We start from the raw sequence: 23576 nt of genomic DNA, 5'->3' as shown, positions 1-23576 counted from the left end.
ATATAGCATTGGAAATGAAATTGAAAATTCTTGGGCGTGAAGAATATTTGGTTGAACTTGCAATTACTGACAGTCAGTAGAGAAAAACTTGAAGTGCTTAATCTAAGGTTACAACTCATGATTGCAACAACTACATTGGTATAAAATTATGGGAAAAATACAACAAAAAAAAAAAAAAAAAAAAAAAAAACAGAAACAGGGAAAAAAAATTTGGGATTGGCCGGAAATGGCTATAATTTTTTTTATGGGAAAATTGGGGCATTTTGGACTTTTAATCCACTAGAAACCCACGTGTGACGCACATTTTTATCAAAAAAGACGGAAATGACTAACGGATGAGCAACATTAAAAAGTCAGAAACTTTGGAGGTGTCTATTATAACTTTTTAAATATCAGAGACAAGATGATAAAATAAAATAAAAAGAGAGAGAGAGAGATAAAAGAAAAGAAAAGAGAAAGCGTGTATACCATGGGGGAAGGGGTAAAATGTGTTTCCTCGGGGGGGATGGGGAGGGGTCAAAATAATTAATGGAGGAAATGATTTTTAAAATAATTAAAATCTAACGAGGTTTTTTTTTTTTTTTTTTCTTCCTTTTTTGTGTGTATGAAATATTCAGTTTTAAAAGATTATTTAGTTGATGGGTAAAATACACTTAGCCCCCAAAGTTACATCCATTTGACACTTATACCTCAAAACTTAAAAAATTGATACTTGACTCCCCCAACTACCGCTCTGTTACAGTTAACAACCTCCACTAGTACCTTTCATCAAATTGGATGAAAAATATGCCATGTGCAACATCCGTAAAATTTTTAGTTGAAATTTTCAAAATGCCCCTAAATATTATTAAAAAAATTAAAGGGTAACCGAACCATTGGTGGGGTTGTCAAACCACCCCTTTTCAATTTTCAAGGGTGGCTAAACCACGCCTACATCCTTTTCAAGGGTGGTCAAACCACCCCCACAAGCTGTGGAGTGGTTCACTACCCCATTTATTTTTCAGTTGTTTTTTATTTTTTTCATATTTTTAGGGACAATTTTGGCAAAGCAGCTTTAGCCAAGGGCATTTTGGAAAATTTTGTTGAAAAAGTCAAATGCAGGTCACATGACACAATTTTCATCTAATTTGACAGAAAAATGCCGGCGGCGAGTGTTAACCGTAACATAGTGGTAATTGGGTGAGGTTAAGCATCGCTTTTCAAAATTTGGATGTGTAAGTACCAAAATTGGGGAGCTAAGTGTATTTCCCCCTTAGTTGATTGTGTTACTACATCATCAATATTTTCATCAAATTGTTCTATGCAAGCTCCAAGCAATAATTCTCCACCCCTATCTCTTGTCCTGGCTCTCCCTCTCTGGAGTTTCTCCAGAGGCTTTCTCCCCAATTATGCCAAACATGAGAGAAGGGAAGGCCCCCCGTGAAGCCTTTCCTCTCTTCTCTTTGTGGAGACTCTCCATCTCCTGGTGAGAGGCTTTTTCTCTCCCTAGTGAGTTCAGACATGGGAGGAGGGAAGAACTCTGCCTCCCCCCTCCTCCCTTTCTCCTTCATCATCTTTTCGTTTCTTTTCTTTTCTTCTTCTTCTTTTTTTTTTTTGGGTAAAAAAAGAAGAAGAAGCTAGATCTACTGCTCGGTCCGCTCATTTGTCCCCTCATCCACCCAAGTGTCTCTTTATCATCTTTGTTGATTGCTGTTCCATCCACCGCGAGTGCAACCCACACGTCGCCATGGCGCGTGTGGGCTACACGCACCAACACCTTTATTTTGGTTCATGTGATAGATCATTGGCTCCCCTTCACCTTTTCCTCTAGATATCCTTAATCGTAGGGGCAGAACTAGTTGGTCGTCCCTCCAAAATTTTTAAAATTTAACTTAAAATATATAAAATTATAAAATTGTTCCCCCTAAAAAATTTTCTTTATATTTTGTCTCTCCAACCCACTTCCTCCCCTTTGTAGAGTCTGCACCAAGCCAACCCTTCAGAGCTTTTTTTTATTATTTTTTTTTACCCATTTCACCTCTGAAAAAGCAACTACACCCATCTGACCATCTCTTTTTCTCATTTTCCCACGCGTGGCATCCCATTGTAGCAAAAGGCCTCGATTCTCAGCAAACCCCATTTTAGAAAGCGAGAGAGCATTAAAGCACCCAAATTTTCCACAACAATCCCAAACCCCACAAACCCAAATCTATGGACTCTGTTAATTTCCACAACAGTTCTTGCCTCTTGGTCTCATCAAATTCTTAGACTTTGAAGCACAATAACGTGTGCATGATGAGTGGTCGTAAAGTTGGTGTGGTGTAGTGGTGTGGTTAGCCTGGTTAGGGTTTCGGCTTCGGGGATTTTGTTAAGAGAAAAAGTCTACGCTCAAAGGTAACTTTTTTCTTGGAAACTATAAATTGTGCTTAGTTTATTTTACTAGTACTTTATACTATAAATTATGCTTAGTTTACTTTACTAATACTTTATACTATTACTATTGTGTGTATGTGATATCATAAAAATTTGAAATTATAATTTTGAATTGAATGGGTATTTTGATGTAAAAAAATTATGTAAATTCGTCCCCCCTCATCAAAAATCTTGGTTCCGCCCCTGCTTAATCGGTACCCTTTTTGTATGTGGAGACTTCCAGATCTAGACATAGATCCAATTGTAATGTCCTCTAAGCGTCCTCCAATTATTTTCAGTGTTATCCCCCATGTTGTAAATTCTATGTTCTCTTATAGTTGCAATAAGCATTTTTCCATGCAACCTATCCACTGGGCTGCCTCAAACATCGCCGTTTCCAACTGCCCCTTTCTTAGATTGTGTTCTAAGAAACTATTGGCCAAACCATTTATTTTGCCCATTCCCAGATGTTATTAAGTTTTATTTTGCAAAGTGACTTTTGTTCTGGGCTCTTTACTGGGATTCCCAACTCTCTCATTTTGTATTTTCCTTTCTTTTATTAATGAAATTTCACTTGCCCAAAAAAAAAAAAAAAACTAATATCAACAATGGCTCGTATTTTTAAATCTGTGTTACTGCAAGTCTGCAAGGGTTCTCCGTTGGATTTTCCTTGCTGCTGTCGCGATTTGTTGTTGTTGGACTTAATTGTTGGGGTTGAATTTTGCTGTAAGGACTCTTGCGCTCATCTCATGTAATCTATTTTTTGGTTTAATGTAACTTATTTTATCCACAAAAATACTAACATCAACGGAATGTCAAGATAATATACTTTTGTGAACAGAGATAAAGTGAGGGAGGACAAAGAGTAAGATTAGAGATTGATGGAGTAGGAGCTAGGTGTCGTCAAAGAAAAGAGGAGAAAAATCTTACTAGTGCTCATTAAGAGATTGGAGTTTTAAGAGCCAAGCTGAAGGCTTCTAAAGCACACAGCTTCGAGCTGAGCTGCAGAAATTGCAAATTTGGAAGAGGAAATGGAGTGCAGCATGATATTGAGGCTAAAACTGCAGGAAATAGATATGGTGATAGAAAGAAATTCTTAAGGTTGGAGAGGGTGGACGACGACATGGTGACAGATGTGGTAGAGGATCTGGTTCTGGTTGTTAAACTAAGAAGCTCTTCCTATAAGAATACTCTCTTCTCCCTGCAAAAGCTTAGCTAGGTAAATGAACTCACGATTGGTTTGTATGCCTAAGAGTTCATCCACTAAACTAATTCTAAGGAGATTACAAGTTAAACTGCATCATCAAGCGCACCCCGTCATGCGATTTCCGATGCAAATGAACTCTATACAGCTAAAAAAATTCAATACTAATTCAAATGACTAATTGAAACCCAGTTCCATTTAATTTAGCAAGAAGCATATAAGCAGTTCGAAAAGAACTCTTAACACAAAAGTTACAACAGCAATAGCCTAACAGTCATGAGGAATCAACTTATATAACATAATATGCTGAAGATCCAAAAAAAAACAAAATTTACATTGAAAGCTTACGCCAGATTGCCACCGCTCTGCTGCCACAAATTGATGATGTCCGTAGCCTGATTGAGAAGAATGATGATCTGCTTTTGAGATATCCAGGGCTTGCTTTCAAGTAACACCTTGAGCTCCTCCCAAGCATCTTTCCTTGGCCAAAAGTAGTAGGGACTCAGCGGGATGGTGCCATGTCCGGGTATCATCTGGTCGAGTGCAATTCCAATGTTCTTCTCCATCCAAATAAACTTCAATACAAGCCGCGGTTTCTCCACTGGCTTCACAACCACCCCAAGCTTCTACAAATATCAAACAAATAAAGCACTTCAATGACTGGTGTTTTGTTTGGATGTGGAGAAGATGTGAGCAACAAAAGGATCAAGTTTTAATGGGTTTCCATAAAATAGGAACCCCAGCTTACTTGTGCCAAATAGCTGTATTAGGCTCTAAATTGGGTGCAAGTTTTGGCTCTTTTTATTATTGGGGGTGTCCCTGAAAAGCTCTTAATCATAGTGTTTCTAATATTTCTTATCTACCCAGAGAAAAAACATATACTTTTCACTAAATTTTCTGTTTGTTAGAGAAATTCAGACGAAAAAATACAAGTTTTTCACATTTCACATTACATTTCAGCAGCCAACTAAAAGCTCCCACTTTTTTTTTTGATTAGTAAAAAAAATATAATCAAAATATCACGTCCCCTTCCCGAGGTTACTACATGAAAACCAGAGCATTTCACTAGGATGATGGCACAAAGGGGACTTGAGTAATATTACTATAGAACTAAAAGCTCCCACTTAAACTCACATAATTGATCTCCAAAAAATAAAAACACTGTTAAAAATTCCCTTCTCCAACGAAAAAGAAAACACAAACTTTCCGATTTGGTTTTCCTCCATTTTCTCAGAAACCAAACATAGCACCAATAAAAACATTAACCACACACGCACAGAGAGAGAGAGAGAGAGAGAGGTGGGACCTCCTTATCCGGAGGGGATTCGGAGGCGGAATCATCAGCTGCGCGAGTGTCTTCAGTGACCGGTGCTGCTGCTTCAGCGGCGACTGTGGCCGATAGTTTGAGGATTCTCGTGCTGTGACTCTGGCGATTCAGGGGTTTGAACCGGGAGAGCGAGAGTGACTGCGGCCTTGCAAAGATTGAGGCTTTCTCAAAGGAGTTGTGGCATGGGAACGCTACGGGCTTCAGAGACACATTCAGGTTTGGTTGAATTGCCATTGGTAACATCTTTCAGTTTTTTCACACACACACACACAAACTGAGAAAGAAAGAGAGCCATTTTAAGCTTTCGTTTGTTTTATGCTCTGCTTGTGCTTGAGGATAAGGAGAGTCGGACAATCGGATCCGGGTCAATTTGACACGAATCACCTTTCGGATCGGTTTAGCGCATCCAATAACTTTTGAATTAACTCTACCTACCTTTATACTTGACAAAATAAATAAAATACATTTACTCTGTTAGGCTGTAACTCATTGACACAAATAAAACTTCACGTGAAATTTGCTTCCTATATATTATTCCAGTCTCCTCTGGTGAAATTTGCACTTAAATGTTCGTAGCCAAGAGAGACATTGGAATTTTTAGGTTGTGAAAGTCAGACTCTATGAAAAATCTTTTTACTTTTGAGGCACTAATAACTGAATCAGACCTTGTTCTAAATATTTTTTCTTTTCTTTTATTTTTTTTTTTCCTGACGGGCACACCTTGTTCTAACTCAAATTTGAGAAAAAAGTATTTCATGTCTGATGCATTTGCCTCAAATTTCTTTTCTTTTCCACTGCTCAGTTTCTGAAAGTATAGAGAGAAATTTGCTTTGGATTGCGGCAGATGCGAACCCACTTCCTTAAGAAAAAAGATTACTTTCTAGCTTCAGGGTTTTCCTTATAATTAACTGCCGGAATAACGTTAGATTCAAATAATCTTATTGAAGGGTCTACAGAACTCGCTTGTTCCAAACAGGTGAGTCTACAACCCCTCTATGTGGCGCTGTCCAAATTGCATGCAATTCAAACAGTCATATTGCATGATCCTTATTCCACTTTCTATGCAAATCAAATGGTATATTAAAAAAATGTAATACAAACTTACTTTAAAACCTTCGCATAAACCAAGATATGACAAGATGGCACCTCAACCCTTTTCTTTTTCTCTTTTATTGACAATAAAGAGCCATAACCAATGGCAATTAATATTAGTCTTAACTTTTGCAAACAATCTAATCCATTGTACAATATTGTACAACTATCCCAGATGCTTTCTCAAGCATCCAATCACCTCAACTTAAATTGCTTCTAGTATAAACTTCAACTGAAACTCAATCTACAACATTCCCTGCAAAACTGGTGTTTCATATTCCCATAACATAAAGAATAAAGCCGAGCTCAAGACCAAGCTTCAACATGATACTTGCCAGCCTTTTCCAGTGCCCTAAGCCACCTCACAGCAGATTCCTTTGGAAGCCCACTTTCCTTGGATACAATATCCTCAAAGGCAGACAATACGTCGGAAGGCATTTTGGTAGATGAACCTGCAACATAGATAGCAGCTCCCTGACTAAGTAAATTCCATATCCTCTGACTATTTTCACGCATCTTATGCTGCACATAGACCTTCTGTGGCTGGTCCCTTGAGAAAGCAACAAAAAAACCTCCACCCTTAGCTTCCGAAAGTACCCCACCATTTTGTGAATGCGACAACCAAAAGTCTCTGTATAGGAAGTCATTATTCTCATTCCAGCAACCAAAGAAGAATATAACTGGGGCAACTGCATCAGATTCACTTTGTATCACTCTTTCTTCCACAAATCCGCGAAAAGGTGCGCAACCTGTTCCGGGTCCAATAAGAATGAGCGGAAGCGATGGTGGTGGGGGATAAAGGGTACCTTTCCGAAACCATGCTGGAACATGAGTGCCTGTTCATGACAGAATAAGTATTGAAGTACATTAACAGGCAATATACATGGTTGCTTAATATATAGTGTGCTTTGATAGTCTCATTTATGCCATACTTTGTTCAGGATCAAGCTGGGCTAGCCACATTGAGCAGAGCCCACTTCGCTCCCTTTTAAAAGGTGTTGTCCATGACACTACATTGACAGTTAAGTGCACTTGATTGGGGTGAGCTGAAGGGGATGAAGATATGGAGAAAGCTCTGGTTTTCAATGGAGGAACCAACTGCACCAGCCATTCAAATGGCATTTGAACAGATGGAAAATCCTCTAATACCTATTTTACAAAGAAAATCAATTCATTAAAGAGAGAGACTGATCTCACCTTAAGCATGTTAGAGAAACAATGAGAAAATTATGAAGATTGTTTGGACAGTTTAGATTTAACAATTATAAGTAACTAATTAAACAGAAACAGAAAACTAATAAAAGGATAAACATTTTCCTTTCAAGCCGATCAAGCAAAGAAAGAAGGCCGCTCTCAAAAGAACCTTAATCCGCCAAATATTTTTCCAAGGGAAGGGAGTGCCATCATTACGAACAATGACATTGTAGAAAGATCTAACATCGAACAACCTTCTTTTGCAAGGGGCCCGGCAAATCTTGTCTACAACTCCCTGTTTCACTCTGAAGGAGTACAACAAATTGAAGAACAAGGCAAAGACAACCACCTTCCAATCACGAGCTGCTCTAATAAAGATTATGTTCCACTGATGGGATGCATCCTTAACGCAAGCAATACTATATAAATTTGAAAAAGCTTCCTTAAGGGCCTTGTCCCCACACCACAGATCATGCTAGAATCTAATCTTATAACCATCTTCTACCTCAAATCTGGTATGATTAGAAAACATCCTCCAACCCCTCCTGAGATTTTTCCATAATCCCACCCCAGACGACCCAAGAGACTCATTAGAACACCACCCACCACAGGAGCTATCATATTCAGAATCCACCACAACTCTCCACCAAGCCTCTCTCATGCATATAGCGTCATGACCATTTTTCTAAAAGGGCACGATTGAACATCAGCAAGTTCAACCTCCAACCCTCCTTAAGAAATCGGAGAACAAACCTTGGACCAGCTTACCAAGTGAAATTTGAACTCTTCACCTATCCCACCGCATAAGAAATCCCGGTGAAACTTCTCTATGCGGTTTGCAACACCAGTAGAGAGAGGGAAAAGAGACATGAAAAACTTAGCTTCCCATTCCAGAGAAACAACAAACCTATCAATTCTTGACTAATAAGGGGACTCCCAATTATTAGACCACGTAAAAGTCCCCCTGACAAGAGGAAGGTCTATGAGACACTGCTAAAAGATAAAATCAGAGAACTCCATCATAGCGGTACAAAACAAGCTTCACCCGATCTTTCCTTAGAAAAATGGGTGACATTGAAATCTCCCCCAGTGCAACACGGGAGATTCCACCAAGCAAGCAAGTCAATTCCTCCCATAGAAACCTTTTATCACAATTGGAATTAGGCCCATAAGCCCCCGCTGCAAAAGCCCAAGAGAAGCCATCTTTGACATTTCTAAACGAATAGGCAACAAAAGAATCCCCCATACTCTTTGATATTCTCCACAATCCCCCTATCCCACATAAGCAAGATACCACCAGAGGCCTCTCTAGAAGCTGAGTAATACCAATCCACATGTTGACACCCCAACAAACTACGCATAACATTGCTGGAAATGAGCTCCATCCTAGAATCCTGCAAACGAATAATATCCGCTTTCCATTGTCTAAGCAAATTTCTGACTCTTAAGCGTTTATCCTCATTCAACCCTCTCATATTCCATGACAACAACTTGGGCTTCATAAATAACCACCTGAAGCCCTCCCTTCACTCTACCACGGCTAGCACTACCACTGTTCGCATCATAGTTAATGGAACAAGATAACCTTCTTAATCCTCTAGTACCTTTTTTCCCAAATTCGAGCAAGAGGCTGACACCTAATTAGAGTGGCTTTCTTCAATCGCTGTAAACAAGGCCAAAAGCTCTCTTCAAAACCCTTGCACTTAAGCCTCACACAATGGCGAAAATCCCTCACTTATATAAGGAAGATAAAATTTTTTTTAAAGGTTTTGGCACAAAAAATACCACATCTTCGACACACTGTTTGCATCTCATACAGCGTTCAACAGAATCAATAAATAATTAATAGCAACACAATACCATCACGCAACACAGAAAAATGTTAAAAATGGATGTAACCATGCAATGCATCAATCATATTCACTTAACAGCACCTCAAGAACAGTTCTTCGTTCCTTCTGATTGTATTGGTATAGATCATCTCTTCCTTCAGCTGAAGCAAAATATTGAAGTCTTTCCTTTTCATGTGGAGCTGTTGCAAAATAACTCATGACCTGCCAAATTGATTTTATCAGTATGGAAGACAAACAGAAAAGCACAAGCATCTCTAAGAACAACCAGTAGAATTTTGGTATGGAGAAGCCATTTTTAGGATGAAACATGACTTTCTTGATTTCTTTCCTCCAAAAAAGGGAAAGATTTTAAAGAATTAGTAGTCATAAGTCTGAATTTGTACCATTATTAAAATTCCAATCCAATAGGGTGTTTTATGTAAATCATTTTTTTTTTTCTGAGAACAAGCTTTCTAGTAAAGAAAATCAACAAAATTGTTCGTTAACGAAACTTTTGTTTTATAAAGTCACAAGACTAACTTCAAATTTTTGTTCTAATTCTGAGTTCATTTTCTAAGAATCTGAATCATGTAATACATCTAAAAACTCATACATAGATGAGCAGTAAAGATCATTATGCATACCCAATAAGATGAAGAAGAAAACCAAACATGACATATAATGTAAGCTGGCAGTGGCAATTTTCTCATGAAACTTTCCACTTAAAAAAGCGACAAAAAAAAGAGAGACCAAAAGTGTTAAAACATACAGGGCTCTTGCCTCAAAAAAATACCGTCGAGGGGAAGCTGATGCAACATCCATTGTCAATGCCACGAAAGCTTTCAATTTGATCGGGACTTTGGCAGTTGTACAAGTATGAAGAAGGTGATTGTCCATCTCTCTAGGATGAACCTACGATCAAGAAATTTGCAGCATAAAAAGGTTTAGGGCTTGTACACAAACCAAATGGATATAATATGATTGAAAGAAATAAGAGACACTGAAGTATGTATGCATATGATGCATCAATTAAATAAAAGGTGCAAGGCATTGTAGCAAGCAAGACGTCTCATATGTTTAATCGTTGCCTTGGCCCAAAATTTGGGGTTGGTCCAAGGATCCTGTTTTGTCAATCTGCTACAGACAAAAGCTACATCTATAAATTTTCATTGAGTACTACTGCGTCATCTCTTTTTTGATGAATACCACTGCATCAACACTCTGCTCATGTCCTTTCAGGCTTGCTGATTTCCTTGGAGTGCCATCAACTTGCACTATCTTGATCAAGTCATAATGGTTCAGTAATTGGAATTTATTGCATATGAACAATTTTTTTTTTTTGATAAGTATTTATTGCCTATGAACAATTCATCTTGTTACAACCACTAAACCAAATATGCACACACAAACCATCTCAGCCTAGTGTTCCCATTGTTGCCCAACAGCGCAACTGTAGTACATTAAGTCTAACGTGGCGTTTGGTTCGCAGAATCTAACATTCTCCCCAGCATCTACATTCCCAAGAATGTGATGCCTGAAAATCTGGATTTCCAGGAATGAAACCATTCACAAGTTTAGGAATGATTAGGAATCTGATAGGGTTATTAGGAATATGAGATTCCCAAGTTTGGTTTACTCCTAGGCATCCTGTAGGAATTATTTGAAGAAAAGTTTTTCATGTGATATAAAGTTGAGAAGTATTTTTGGTGGGATCCAATTTTTTTATTTTTTTTTTTGATAACGAGGGACCCCTCCAAGGTAGGACCACTTTATATATCCACCACTTTTGAAAAGACATTTGGTAAACTAAGGAAAATTATTTGGTAAAATTTTTGGAAAGTGTTTTATTTTCAAAGAAACAAACACTAAACATTCAACACCAGTTTATAACTTTATTCTTACTGATTAAAAAAATGGGGAAAAAAAAACTAATTAAAAAATTAAGAGAGTGGCTGCGCGGCCACCCCCAACAGAGGAGATGGGTGGGTACGCAGCCACCTTTTACCATGACACATATCAGCGGTGGAAGAAGTATACATGGAACCTCTTGAGCTTGAATTTCCCTCTTCTATGGGTAAAGTGTGAAAACTGAAGGTGTTGTATGGTCTAAAATAATCTCTGAGAGCATGGTTTGAGAGGTTTTTTTGAGCTATGCAGAGATTTGATTATAAATAAAGTCAAACTGATCATACAATTTCAATCTAATATTCTTCTCAGGGAATGGTACCGGCCCTTACTGTATACGTAGATATTATAGTGACAAGAAATTATCATGAAGAGATACGAAGCTTAAAAAACTATCTTGCAAATCAATTTGAAAAAAAGACTTGGGCAGTTTGAAGTATTTTTTGGCATTGAGGTAGCGAGGTCGAAACATGGTATATTTATTTCCTACCAAATGTAAAGCCATTGATAATCCAGTGGAGATAAATGTTAAGTTGGGTGAAAGTAGTAACAATCATCTGGTGGAAAAGGGTAGATAGTAGCGATTGGTTGGCATGTTAATATCTTTGTCTCACGCTCGTCCCGACATTTCCTATGCTATTAGTGTAGTAAGTCAATTTAATGCATTCGCCACGTGAGTCTCAGTCTACCGAATTCGTCATTACTTAAAATCCTCACCAGGTACAGGATTGTTATTTTCCCAGCATGATTACTGGAAAATAGAAGCCTACACAGATAAAAATTGGGATGGATCTGTTATGGACTGACAGTCCACATCAAGATATTGCACATTTATGGGAGATAATTTGGTTGCTTGGTGTAGTAAAAAACAGTCAATGGTTGCTAGATCCAAGGCGAAAGTAGAATTCAGAGCTCTACTCATAATGTGTGTGAAATGTTATGGTTAAAGATAGTGCTGATAGAACATGGATAGGATTCCAAAGACTCTACGAGAATATTGTGACAATAAAGCTGCAATACAATCCAATCCAACATGACCGAACCAAGTATGTTGAAATTGACAAACATTTTATAAATAAAAGAAACACTACAAGGGGGTTTAGTCTACATGCCATATGTGAAGACAGGGGAATAACTTGTACATATCCTGACGAAAGGAGTGTCAAGTAGCGCCTTCCATACAATCTTAAGCAAGTTGGGCATGCGGGATATCTTTGCCTCAACTTGTGAGGGAGTGTTGATGTGTTATTTTATTATTATAATATTAGAGGGCATTTATGTACTTGTACTATATGTGGCCATTATAAATAATACATAAGCTGGAGGAGAACCCTAATTTTTTGGCATGCTCTTTTCAGACTCCTTTTTCTTCTGTCTTAATTTTCTCCCTTTCTTGGTATGTTATTTCAACTTGTTATGTTCTCTCTATCTAATTATATAGTCATGCATTGAACACACAACACACTTAAAATATTTTTTTCCAGTTTCACCCTGCTCCAATTCCATGGCCAAAACATATCTTTTAAAATACCTCTTAAGGATAACAACAAATAAAGAAAGTGGTTGTTCATGGGCTGGTTTAATCTTCAGAGTTCTCTAATTTCTCCTACCCTACATCATACAGCACTTCACATCTTCTATCTACATCAAATTCTTTTCACCTCTTCCTTGACCCTTCTGGGTGGTAAAACAAATCCTGTACTTTTATGTCCTTTTGGCACGAATATATGAGAAACTTTTACTCCTTTTTTTCTACAGGGAAACTTTATCACCTAACCTGAGATATTCAGCCCATAAAAAAAAATGTCCATTGTACGTATCTGAAAGGCACATCTGAAGTTCATAACACAAACACAAATGTGAATGTAACTGTTTATAAAGTATACAAACATATGACTATGGCTTCATAAAAGCAGTTTATTTAATGCCCAACAAGGGTGTGATTATAGGCAGGCAGTCAATGGCTCCCAAGAAATAAAATATAATGAACCAAAAATAAGAATATATATGCAGCTTTACGGATAAAATACTAAACAAAAATGTACACTAAGCAATGAAAACATGTGAATAAAGCAAAATATAGAGCAACCGTTTTCAAGCAATAAGGAAACTTCGGTCAAGCTGACGACATGAAGATAGATGAGTCCAAAGATTCGAAAAGTTCAATTAAATAATGAACAAAGAAAGCACATAAAAGCATCAATCAGAAGAGGTAAGTGCAAGTTGAAGGATTCGTAATGGAGTTGAAAAAATATGCGTATTAATTGATAGTGTTGAAACCCCATAACATTAACTAAAGAATGGATGACTTATGAAAACAAGACCCATCCTTGTAACCACAAATACTAGGGGTCAAGACCGTGTATTTATTAGCATATATTTATGTAAATACATTACTAGTTATGCCTCAGAATCAACTTGTGTGCATGGACCATGCAAATGAGGAATCACCCAGGTTCAGCCAATAAACAAGAGAACTGCTTACAGTAATGAATGCATCAGGGTCCAAATTACATCGCTCTATGAAAGCATCTACGGCAGAAAGATTCTGACTGGGGAGAACCTCAAGAACGTCACCAACTTCATATTCAATAGCCTGAAGATTCAAAGAAAAGAAAAATGATGACTCTTTAGTAGCATCGAGAAATAATATATGGACATAAAGTGACAAGGGGCCTTGTCTGGTGCAATGGTAAAAGACCGGTCCACAGATAAGAACATAAAGTAAACAACTTACGGATGAAACAAATTCAAACTCAAAGTGGCGCACGTCCTTTTCACATCCTGCTCTAGTCAGTGGTTGATTTTTTATCTACATAACCAATTCCAAGGAATTAAGAAATTCAAGAGAATTACTTATACTGGGGGGGGGGGGGGGGGGGGAGAGAGAGAGAGAGAGAGAGAGAGTACAAGTCCAAAGAAAATATACAAACAATACAGAGTTAAATCTAGCTCTGAAAAAGTATGAATCATCCACGACATAAATTTCAAACCAGAAGCAGTAATCAAATCTTAAAGAGTATATGGACAAGATGCAGTTGAAAGATGCAAAGATTAAGTATCTTGAAATTGGAAAGGATCCAAATCTTAAAGAGAATATAGATATCTCTGCAGAAGACTAGCTTACAAATAGAATGATCTTATATGGAAAATTATGCGGAAATCATCCATTTCGCTTTCTTTTTTTTTTCCTTGTTTCTTCTTGGAAACAGGCTCAGGGAGTCATTCTGCGGAGCACAAGAAATCCACTAACCTAGGTTCAAACCTTGAAAAGAGAAACTATAATAAACTTTGAAATATTCATCATACATAAACAAAATGAGACAATCTTTTTTTGTGCATTTTCTTTTTTCTCTTAAAGTTTTTTCTTCTCTCTAGATCCTTCCATACAGGAACAAATTGAAATGGTTACTTTCAATTAAAATGTAGAACCATTGCATTTTCAGGCTAGTTCATACATCCAACAGAACTGACTTGCAGTTTAAGCAATAGAGAGCGATTTCTTTCATCATCTTCTCCCATTTTAAGTAAGGAATTAAAAATTTCAAACTTAGAATACCATAAAGAAACAGTAACACATTGCATTGCACTATATATATTGACTGATTCAGTAAACAGTTAGTGAAATTGTGTATCGATAGAATACACCAATTTTTTTCTGTTGTGCTAAAACAGCATGGAACCAATACCATTTTGAGAAAGCAGTGAGGCCTATTCTTGTCCGGGGTAAATTTTCCAGGAGACATTGAGCGAGCCCTCTCAATTTGCATCTCAATCCATTTCAAATCTGAGACAACCAAAAGGAATATTTGTATGTCAGTTAAAATCCAGAAAAGCGCTACTCAAGTACAAAGGGAGTATGCAGGAGAAACACAGCAAATTATTTGCAAATTATAGTTCTCTGATAGAAATTGTATAAAAAGATAAGCTTATTATTATTACTATTATTTTTTTTGATAAGTAGAAATTGTATAAAAAGATAAGGAAAAAAAATGGAAGTGCATGTGTTGTCAAATACATCCACTTTGTGTTGATCTAACGCATAACCAATCACAAATTAGGTTCATATATATATATATATATATATATATATATATATATATATATATATAAAAGTAATCGAAATATCATTAAAAGCGTAAAGCACAACCCGAGTATACAGAAAGTATACAAGAGAAACATCTAGCTGGAAGGAGAAAAAAGAATAAGGAAATCATGCAAACTAAGCCCCAAAGGAGATACAAACATAGTTGTCCAAATATAAAGAGTATTTAAAAAAAAAAAAAAAAAGACTTGAGCTCCACCAATGTCCTATCACGGTCCTTAATACTTCTATCATTTCCTTCCCTCCAAAGTTACCACAAAAGGCAAGAAGGCATCATCTTCCACACAGCAGCACTCTAAGTGCTACCAATAGTAAGCAAACAAGTCAACTACTCGTCTAGACGTAACCCAAGACAGCCCAAAACGATTGGAAAAAAAGAAAAAAAAGAATTCCGTAAGTCACAAACAACCGCACAATAGAGAAGAAGATTGTCCACGGATTCCCCATTCATGCTGCTTCCTAAGGATGTCCATGGTAATGATCTTCCATAGGGCAGCTGACCAAGTAAAAAAATACTCTTCCAAGAGAAATAAATGTCATCATTACAAACAGGAACACTGTAAAAAGATTTAACAACGAACAACCTTTTTTGGAGGGAGCCCACCAAAGCTTGTCTTCACCTTCCTGTCTCACTCTAACTGAATACAACAAATTGAAGAACGAAGCAAAGACATCCACCTCCTAATCATGAGCTGCTCTAGCAAAGCTTACGTTCCACTGATTGGAGCCACCAAAAAGCTCCAAGTGAGCCGTTATAAAAGCATCCTTCGTGCAAGCAATACCATATAAATCTGGAAAGGCTTTCTTTATCCTTGTCCTGCCATTACAAATCATGCCACCAAAATCTAACCTTGGTACCATCTCCCACCTCAAATCTGATATGACTTGAAAACACCCTCCAACCCCTCTAGATATTCTTCCATAACCCCACCCCATACGACCCAAGAGGCTTATTGGAACACCACCAATCCCATGGACTGCTAGATTTAGAGTCCACCACAACTTTTCACTAAGCCTCTCTCATGCACATAACACCATAGCCATTTTCCTAATAGAACACGATTGAACATCAGCAAGATTCGAAGCCCCAACCTTCCCTCAAAGATTGGAGAACAAACCTTGGACTAGCTTAACAGGTGAAATTTGAACTCTTCACCTAGCCTATCCCATAAGAAATCTTGATGAAGATTCTATATGCGGTTTGCAACACTCGCAGGAAAGAGAGACATAAAGTACGTAGGCAAATTGAAAAGCGTGCACTTTATAACGGTAACCCTACGACCCTTAGACAAGTACATCAATTTCCAACTAGCTAACCGACACACTATCTTTTCAATAACACCGTCCCAGATAAACTTGGCCTTATAGGAGGCCCCCAACAGAAGATTAAAATACTTCAAAGGCAAAGAAGAAATCCCGTAGCCCAGAATGCTAGCCAACCTATCCACATTATCAAAACTACCCACAGGAACTAATTCCGACGTAGCCGGGTTAATCTTCAAACTGGAGACAGCTTTGAAGCATAAAATAAAGCACACAGAAGCGAAGGTGTTCAGGCTTGGACCCACGAAAAACCAAAGTGTCATCTGCAAACAACAGGTGAGATATGTTAACCATACCAGAGTGCCTAGACCCCACATGGAAAGTCCTAACTCATCATTTAAAACCTCATGAGCCGTGCAAACCTAAAAACAAAACCTATGTGATCCTTATATAACATTCCTACAAACAATGAGCAAAATTATGGCTTACTTCGGTGGTGTGAGCAATTCTCTTATTACCAAATGGATTTCTCTTTTATTTTTTAATTCTTTTATAGAGTAGTTGTCTTTTACCATCTCTCCTTTTTTTCTTGGTCATTATCTCGTTACAACTGAACAATTAAGAACAAAAAAAGGCATGTGCCATGGAATCCCCATAAGCCCCTAATATATAAATATCATGTATGAGATTTCAGCAGATTCTTTTACTGGTAAGTAACATGCTACAGAGGGTAAAACTTACTGGCTCAGATTTCAGCTAATGTTTGCACTCACTACAGGGAAAAAAATATGAAGAAAGGAATCTGTGGACTAACCAATTTTTAGTAATAAAGCATCATCTTGCACTATGCGAACCATGAACAAACAAAAATATATAGATTAAAATTAAATATAAATATTGTAGGGCCGTCGAATAAAATTACTCAATCTAGCACTAACGACGATAAACATATATAATTCACAGCATAATAACTTTCTTGCTTTATTTTACTATTTTAGGCCTTTGTTAGCAGCACAAAATAAACCAATGAACAAAGAAAAAGTAAACATCTATCATGTTTCTCCCCATATCACTACCAAATTGATCCTTATCACTGATTCCTGTAAAATAAGCAGTTGGCTTATTTATTCTCTTTGAAGCTATTATGGAACAGCAATAAAGGGTAACAGAGGCTCTATGGCGTTTGGTGATTGACGCCAAATTTGGGAGCCTAAAGGGTGGGTGGTGCTCTATTGAGGTGTCGGGTTCCTATGGAGTAGGGGTTTGGAAATATATTAGGAAAGGGTGGGAGAAGTTTTGTAATTATGTTCGGTGTGTGGTAGGGGATGGCTCATATATCAGTTTCTGGCATGATCGGTGGTGTGGGGAGATTTCTTTGAAGCTTTGTTTTCCAGTTCTGTATAGTCTTGTGAGGAACAAAGCGGCTATGGTGGTAGATAATATGGCTGTTCATAATGGCAATATTCATTGGAATGTTCTCTTTACGCGGCAATTACAGGACTGGGAGTTGGAGATGGTGCTCTCTTTCTTCGAGCGGTTGTACTCCACTCCGATTCGACAAGGAGAGGATGACAAGTTAGTTTGGAACCTCTCTTCAAGGAGCTATTTTGAAGTAAGGTCATATTATGAAGCACTTAGTCGGAAAGAAGGTCCATCATTCCCGTGGAAGAAGATATGGTGTGCTAAGGCTCCGACAAGGGTGGCGTTCTTTGTATGGACTGCAGCTTTAGGAAAAATTTTGACTCATGACAATCTACGAAAGAGGAATATTGTGGTTATTGAGTGGTGTTGTATGTGTAAAAAGAAGGGGGAGTCTATTGATCATCTGTTACTTCATTGCGACACCGCCCGTGAGCTTTGGAGTTTTGTGTTTTCTTTGTTTGGAGTTGAATGGGTCATGCCACAATCGGTGATGGGTTTGTTGACTACTTGGGGTGCTTTTCGAGGGCATGGCCTAGCAAAAAATGTTTGGCGTTTAGTTCCTCACTGTGTTTTGTGGAGCATTTGGAGGGAGCGGAATGCGAGGCTTTTTGAAGATGTCGAGACGGTAATGGTGGTTTTAAGGAAGCGTCTTCTTAACACGTTATATCTATGGATAGCTCCCCATCTTTGCCACCTAGGTGTTTCTACTTTTGTAGACTTTCTTAATTTATTAGTTGTTCCTCCTGTTTAGGGGCTCTCTTGTATACTTCCCGTGTATTAGGGTTGCGCCCCTCTGCGCTTTTTTATTGAATTTTAAATTACTTATCAAAAAAAAAATAAAGGGTAACTAAACAAAAACTGTATAGGAAGGGAAAGCATTGACATTCTAAGGGGTTTTTTTTATTTTTTTTTATTTTTTATGTAAGTAATTCATATCATTGAAAAGCACAGAGGGGCACAGGAACTTTCTGAGTTATTATTGTGCATTCATTATGAAAAGAACTCTACCAACCAAGTTACCTGAGTTTGGATGAAATTGAGGATCCACCTTGTCATTGCAATGATATGTGATCTGAACTTTTGGTTGATCAATCAATTTCATATCTGGAATCACAAAATCTGGACCTTGTGGGAAAAATTTATGATTGATTTGATTTAACATACTCCACAAAGATGACATCCATGGATCCAGTGCAGCCTCATACCTTCGAACAGAAATCAATCTTGAGCAAACTTTTTTTTTATAAGTAATTGAAATATTATTAAAATCATAAGGCGCCCCCAGATACATAGAACTATCTGGAGCAAACTTAATGTACATATGTATTTTAACAGCTGTCGTGCTTAGGAGCATGCATCAGGTTTCTGTTCAATTAATCAATACAGGATGTGTTTTCTATAAGATTGTACATTCACATCATATTGGGTTATGCTGCATTAGCAGGTGCTAGCTGGTCTAAATCAATTGATCCTGTTACATCTGAAGAAACCAAAAAGGAACATGAAAACCGAAAATTCAAAAAGAGTAATAAATCGTTTTGTCAGTTTAAGCGAAATTACGTTCATTAACATATTCCAGCATAATCATACCCTGATGGGTGCTGGTCATCTCCCAAACCCTTTTCAATAATAGCCATTGCTCCAAGATCTGAAAGTCTTTTGTCAAGCTTCTTAGCAACAAACTGCAGCCATCAACATGGACAAAAACAAACTTTATTTCATCAAGCATAAAAGTTACCAACTTATGATTTAAATATAATTTATAAGCATGCAACAGGAACATGATTTTTGGAACAAACACTTAAGAAATTTTAGCAATTGATGCAAAATCCACTTGACAGACAGCTAAACAAGTAGATTAAGATAATTTAACAAAGATAATAAAAAGGCATGTAGTTTTGGTATGACCTGTGAAACATATATTGCTGTTATGTGAATAAACCCACTGAGCTAGAAGACCATAGATCTATTTTATTTTATTTTATTTTATTTTATTTTTTAATAAGTAAGCAAAGAAGTTTTATAAAAAAAAATGTAGGCGCCCCTGAGTATACAGGAAGTATACAAAAGGACGCAAACAGAAAAGGCAAAACATATGAGAAACATGAAAAAAAAAAAAAAAAAAAAAAAAAAAAAAAAAAAAAAAAAAAAAAAACACCCACAAAGACCCAACCACAACAGAAATCCCAAAGCACCCCAACAAAAACCCAAAAACCCTCAGCAACATTACATCAAAAATATATCTTTCTACCAAGATGGTATAAGAACATAAAGAACCTTATAATGATCCCCTTGTGTGGCATGCTTAGATATGAAATTTCTTTTTCTTTTCTTTTCTTTTTTCTTTTATGCTAAGAGATTTTGGATGGAAAAAGCATACTCTTCCATGTGACAGTCGGCCCCAGCATCAATATATGATCTTTAAATTTGAGTGATGGAAATGTGAGACAAAAGAGGAAGTGGTTAATACTAGACAATATAGTTCTATTAAAATACTGAAGAATAGAGGAGGTTAAAAACTTCCTACTTTTTACAAGAAAGTGATTAATGACATAAACGGCATAGCAAACCCATGGATGTCAACATTTATCTAGTTTCTAAATAATGACTTAAACTCTAGAAATCGTTACATTATATTTCTGGTAACCAGAATCTCCCAAGCCAAACAAAGCATAGTGAACACCTTCCAGCCAATGCTTACTTAAACTTCTCTGCAGAAGAAACCTCCAAAAGACCTGAATACATATGAGGGCAGATTAGAGAAAATGGAGAAGGCAAGGGGTTGGCCCAAATATAGACATCTGAGCTTCTCCCAAAACATAAATGTAATGTTCATAGCAATTCCATACAACCTTCATGGAGTCTGGCGTATCTCCCTGGCCTGTGGTAGAAACAACAAAAATGACTGTGTCTTCATGAGGTAAGGAACTCTGAGGCAATAAACAAGTAACATGCTGATAAGCAATGCTTTCAGGCATCATAGTAATTGTCATGATGGTTTTAGCAATGGAAGGCACAGGCTTTCAGTACTTAGTAGTAGAAAATTATACAGATCTCTTATAACAGACAATACTGAGAATTCAGGAAACATAGAAATGATTCTTCACTAGAGGAAAAAATAAATTAAAAAATTAAGACTCCATTGAAACTCCACCCAAAATGTCAAAACCAACATGCACAAGGTGCAAATGCTGCTGATCCTTACTCAATACTCCTTTATTAACCATCCTTTCAGCCTCACTTACAACGCATTTCATCTCAATCCACTTCCTCTCACTAAGGCCGACCAAAAGGGTTACAATCTCAGCTATAACTGCATCTTCCCAACAGAAAAGGAGAGCTAGGGTTGTGACTGTATAATTTAATGGCACATGAAAACAAAGATTGAATATTAGTCTCCTCCTTTACTAACATATGTCAACATACAACATAAACCATATGTAACAGACAGTAATGCTTCTCTATCAAGGTGAGATCCCATATTGAGAAGATAACCACATAGAGCAGGTGGTTTATAAAAATACTTATGCGTGCTAAGTCTCACATGGGCCACATTACTTACTTACTAGGTGAATTTGAGCTTTATAAGTGATTCTATGGAAGCTCTAAACTGATTAGTTATTTTGGGGTGATAGAGCAGGTATAACTAGTACTTTTTTTTGGGTCGTTACAAATAGTATCAGAGTTACCTAGTAATGGCATGTGGTACTACTAGCATCGCATGACGTGACCCTGACAAAGACGTTAGGAGTTTAAGTGAGGGAGTTTGTAACGCCCCGGTCCCATATTAGAAAGATGGGACCCACATAGAGTGAGTGATTTATAAAGATATTCCACATAAAGTGAGTGGTTTATAAAGACATTCATATGTGCTAAGTCCCACATTCTTACTTAATAGGTGAAACTGGGTTTATAAGTGATTTTAGGGAAGCTCCAAATTGACTAGTCATTTTAGGGTGATAGCGCAGATGTGGCTAGTGTTTTTCTCTGTGTCGTTACATTGAGCCCTCAGGATTTTGACATTGGGTCAAAGACTTGAAATGAATTCAAGCCTATTTGGAGTATAGTGATTAGATGACACCAGAGCCAACTCCTGGAGCTAGAGTGGGTCTTTAGCTTAATAGGAATTTTATTAACATTCATTCCCTTTGATGATCGTGTATTCTTTCCATGTAATTCTTACTTTGTTGCTGTTTTCCAATGGAAGTTTAGCCATTCAGTTTGTAAATACCAGATTCTCTACGACTACATCCCCTATCAAGAAGGAGAAACAAAAAATAATGTATTCATGTAACACCAAGCAGCTGAGCGATATATTTAGGAGTGGAATTCTGTAAAACATGATTGTAACCCGAATGCACATCGCTTCTCATACATTTCCCACCGTTTGACAAATCAACACACTAACATGCCACCATGCTACTTAGATGATGTGCATGACAGCCCCATAATCTGCGGTGAGGTAAGTTCTATTTATTTAGTGCCAGCTGAACTTTCCTTCCAGCACAGCGGTTTCTATTATCCACCCCATAACAATTTACTCTCCAACTTAGATTGTCCAGCCGCGAAGGTCCAATCTCTGAGACTCGAACTCAGTATGCGGGATGATTCTTATACCAACACCCACAACCCAAAGCCACATGATCAGCGCCGCTTTTTCGCATTTGAGATCACAATGACACTGAAAAAAAAAAAGAAGCAAGCTAACCATGTATGTGTAACGCTTTTGAATTGTTTCAGATAACAGGTTGAAGCCCCTTCCTTTTCAATGAAAAATACTAAATTTCAATCAATCAATTAAAACCAATACATGGGGGGAAGAACAAGGAAAAGCAACAACAACAAAATGGGAGACTTACGGCGTCGTATTCGTCAATAGAAAGAAGGTTGACAGGGCAACGTCGGCGTTCGGCTTCTCGAGCCATACGCTCCGCCGCGTCCAACGCGTTACCGGTTTGAGTTGCGTATAGTATCAGGAGCTTAGCTCTGTCTTCCATGCCTCTAAGACGCACCTCAAACCGTATACGTAAACTCCTTTCTAGAAAAAATTAGAATTGATAAGTTAATAATCAGTAAGAATAGTTATAGAAAAATATTAGGGTTTAATTATTCAATCATAGAGACTGCTACATTTGCTCTGGAATTCCAGAACCAGAGCTAGCGAGAGAGGGAGAGTGGTTTCCATTATTACGGGTCGGGCTGGGCCGGACTTGAAGCCGGGCCTCTCGGGTTCAGTCCCAAGGTTTTGTTCTTTCTCAGAGGCCCGATTCGGCCTTTTACAGGAATTAAAGCGCACTTATATTAAGGAAAAAAAAGAAGAAAAAAAATCATTTCAAGAAAGTCGTTTCATTCCTCCATGTTTGAAGGAAAAACATAAATCTTCCTCCGAAGAGAATAAATTGAATAATGTTATATATAAGACTTATGTTTTTTATTATATTTTTCAAATATGACGTGACTTTTAAAATTATAATTAGATGAAATTTTAATAATGATTAATATCAAATATAATAATGATTTTAAAAGTCACATTCTTACGTATAACATTACTCCCTCCAAAAGTTATTGATAATTTAGATAAGATTAATCTAATTTTAATGAATTAAGAAAGTTATTGGTGTAATGTATTGGTAATTAATCCTAATAAATTAGGATTTTGTCGAAAAAGAAGTAATGCTAACTATCACTAAATCACCTATCAACGAGGAATCTTTCTAAATCACTTTGGAAACTATCACTAAATGGATGCTTTCCCTCATTGCAAGTCTTGTTGTTCCCGCATTTTTAAGTAGAATTTTATAGACTCTCCCTCAAATTCTATTTGAAACGTAGATGATTCCC

General features: G+C 37.3%; 2 protein-coding genes across 4 annotated transcripts; both read right to left on the bottom strand.

Annotated features, from left to right (window-relative positions):
- Positions 1-3773: 3773 nt before the first annotated feature.
- Positions 3774-5225, bottom strand: LOC133860825 (small ribosomal subunit protein cS23-like). The gene is made up of 2 exons (XM_062296449.1): positions 4902-5225; positions 3774-4221 (listed from the first exon to the last, which is right to left on the bottom strand). The coding sequence occupies exons 1-2, from the start codon at positions 5163-5165 to the stop codon at positions 3940-3942; spliced, it is 546 nt and encodes a 181-aa protein (XP_062152433.1). The 5' UTR covers positions 5166-5225; the 3' UTR covers positions 3774-3939.
- Positions 5226-6054: 829 nt separating this feature from the next.
- On the bottom strand, positions 6055-22898 carry LOC133859246 (NADPH-dependent diflavin oxidoreductase 1). Of its 3 annotated transcripts, XM_062294578.1 has the most exons (12): positions 22595-22898; positions 20588-20665; positions 20366-20470; positions 19326-19417; positions 18756-18940; positions 14635-14732; positions 13683-13757; positions 13431-13541; positions 9821-9952; positions 9143-9262; positions 6947-7163; positions 6055-6850 (listed from the first exon to the last, which is right to left on the bottom strand). In XM_062294578.1, exons 1-12 carry the CDS (start codon positions 22730-22732, stop codon positions 6321-6323), a joined length of 1881 nt encoding a protein of 626 aa, XP_062150562.1. In that variant the 5' UTR covers positions 22733-22898; the 3' UTR covers positions 6055-6320. The 3 variants fall into 3 exon arrangements, with proteins under 3 accessions (XP_062150562.1, XP_062150563.1, XP_062150564.1); XM_062294579.1 differs by lacking the exon at positions 22595-22898 and having other exon boundaries at positions 20437-20470; positions 20588-20650; XM_062294580.1 differs by lacking the exons at positions 13431-13541; positions 13683-13757; positions 14635-14732; ... (3 more) ...; positions 20588-20665; positions 22595-22898 and having other exon boundaries at positions 9834-9952.
- Between the last annotated feature and the right edge of the window lie 678 nt (positions 22899-23576).

Source organism: Alnus glutinosa, chromosome 2 (genome assembly GCF_958979055.1).
Source record: "Alnus glutinosa chromosome 2, dhAlnGlut1.1, whole genome shotgun sequence".
NCBI classification, from domain to species: domain Eukaryota; kingdom Viridiplantae; phylum Streptophyta; class Magnoliopsida; order Fagales; family Betulaceae; genus Alnus; species Alnus glutinosa.
This window is presented reverse-complemented; position numbering and strand designations above follow the sequence as displayed.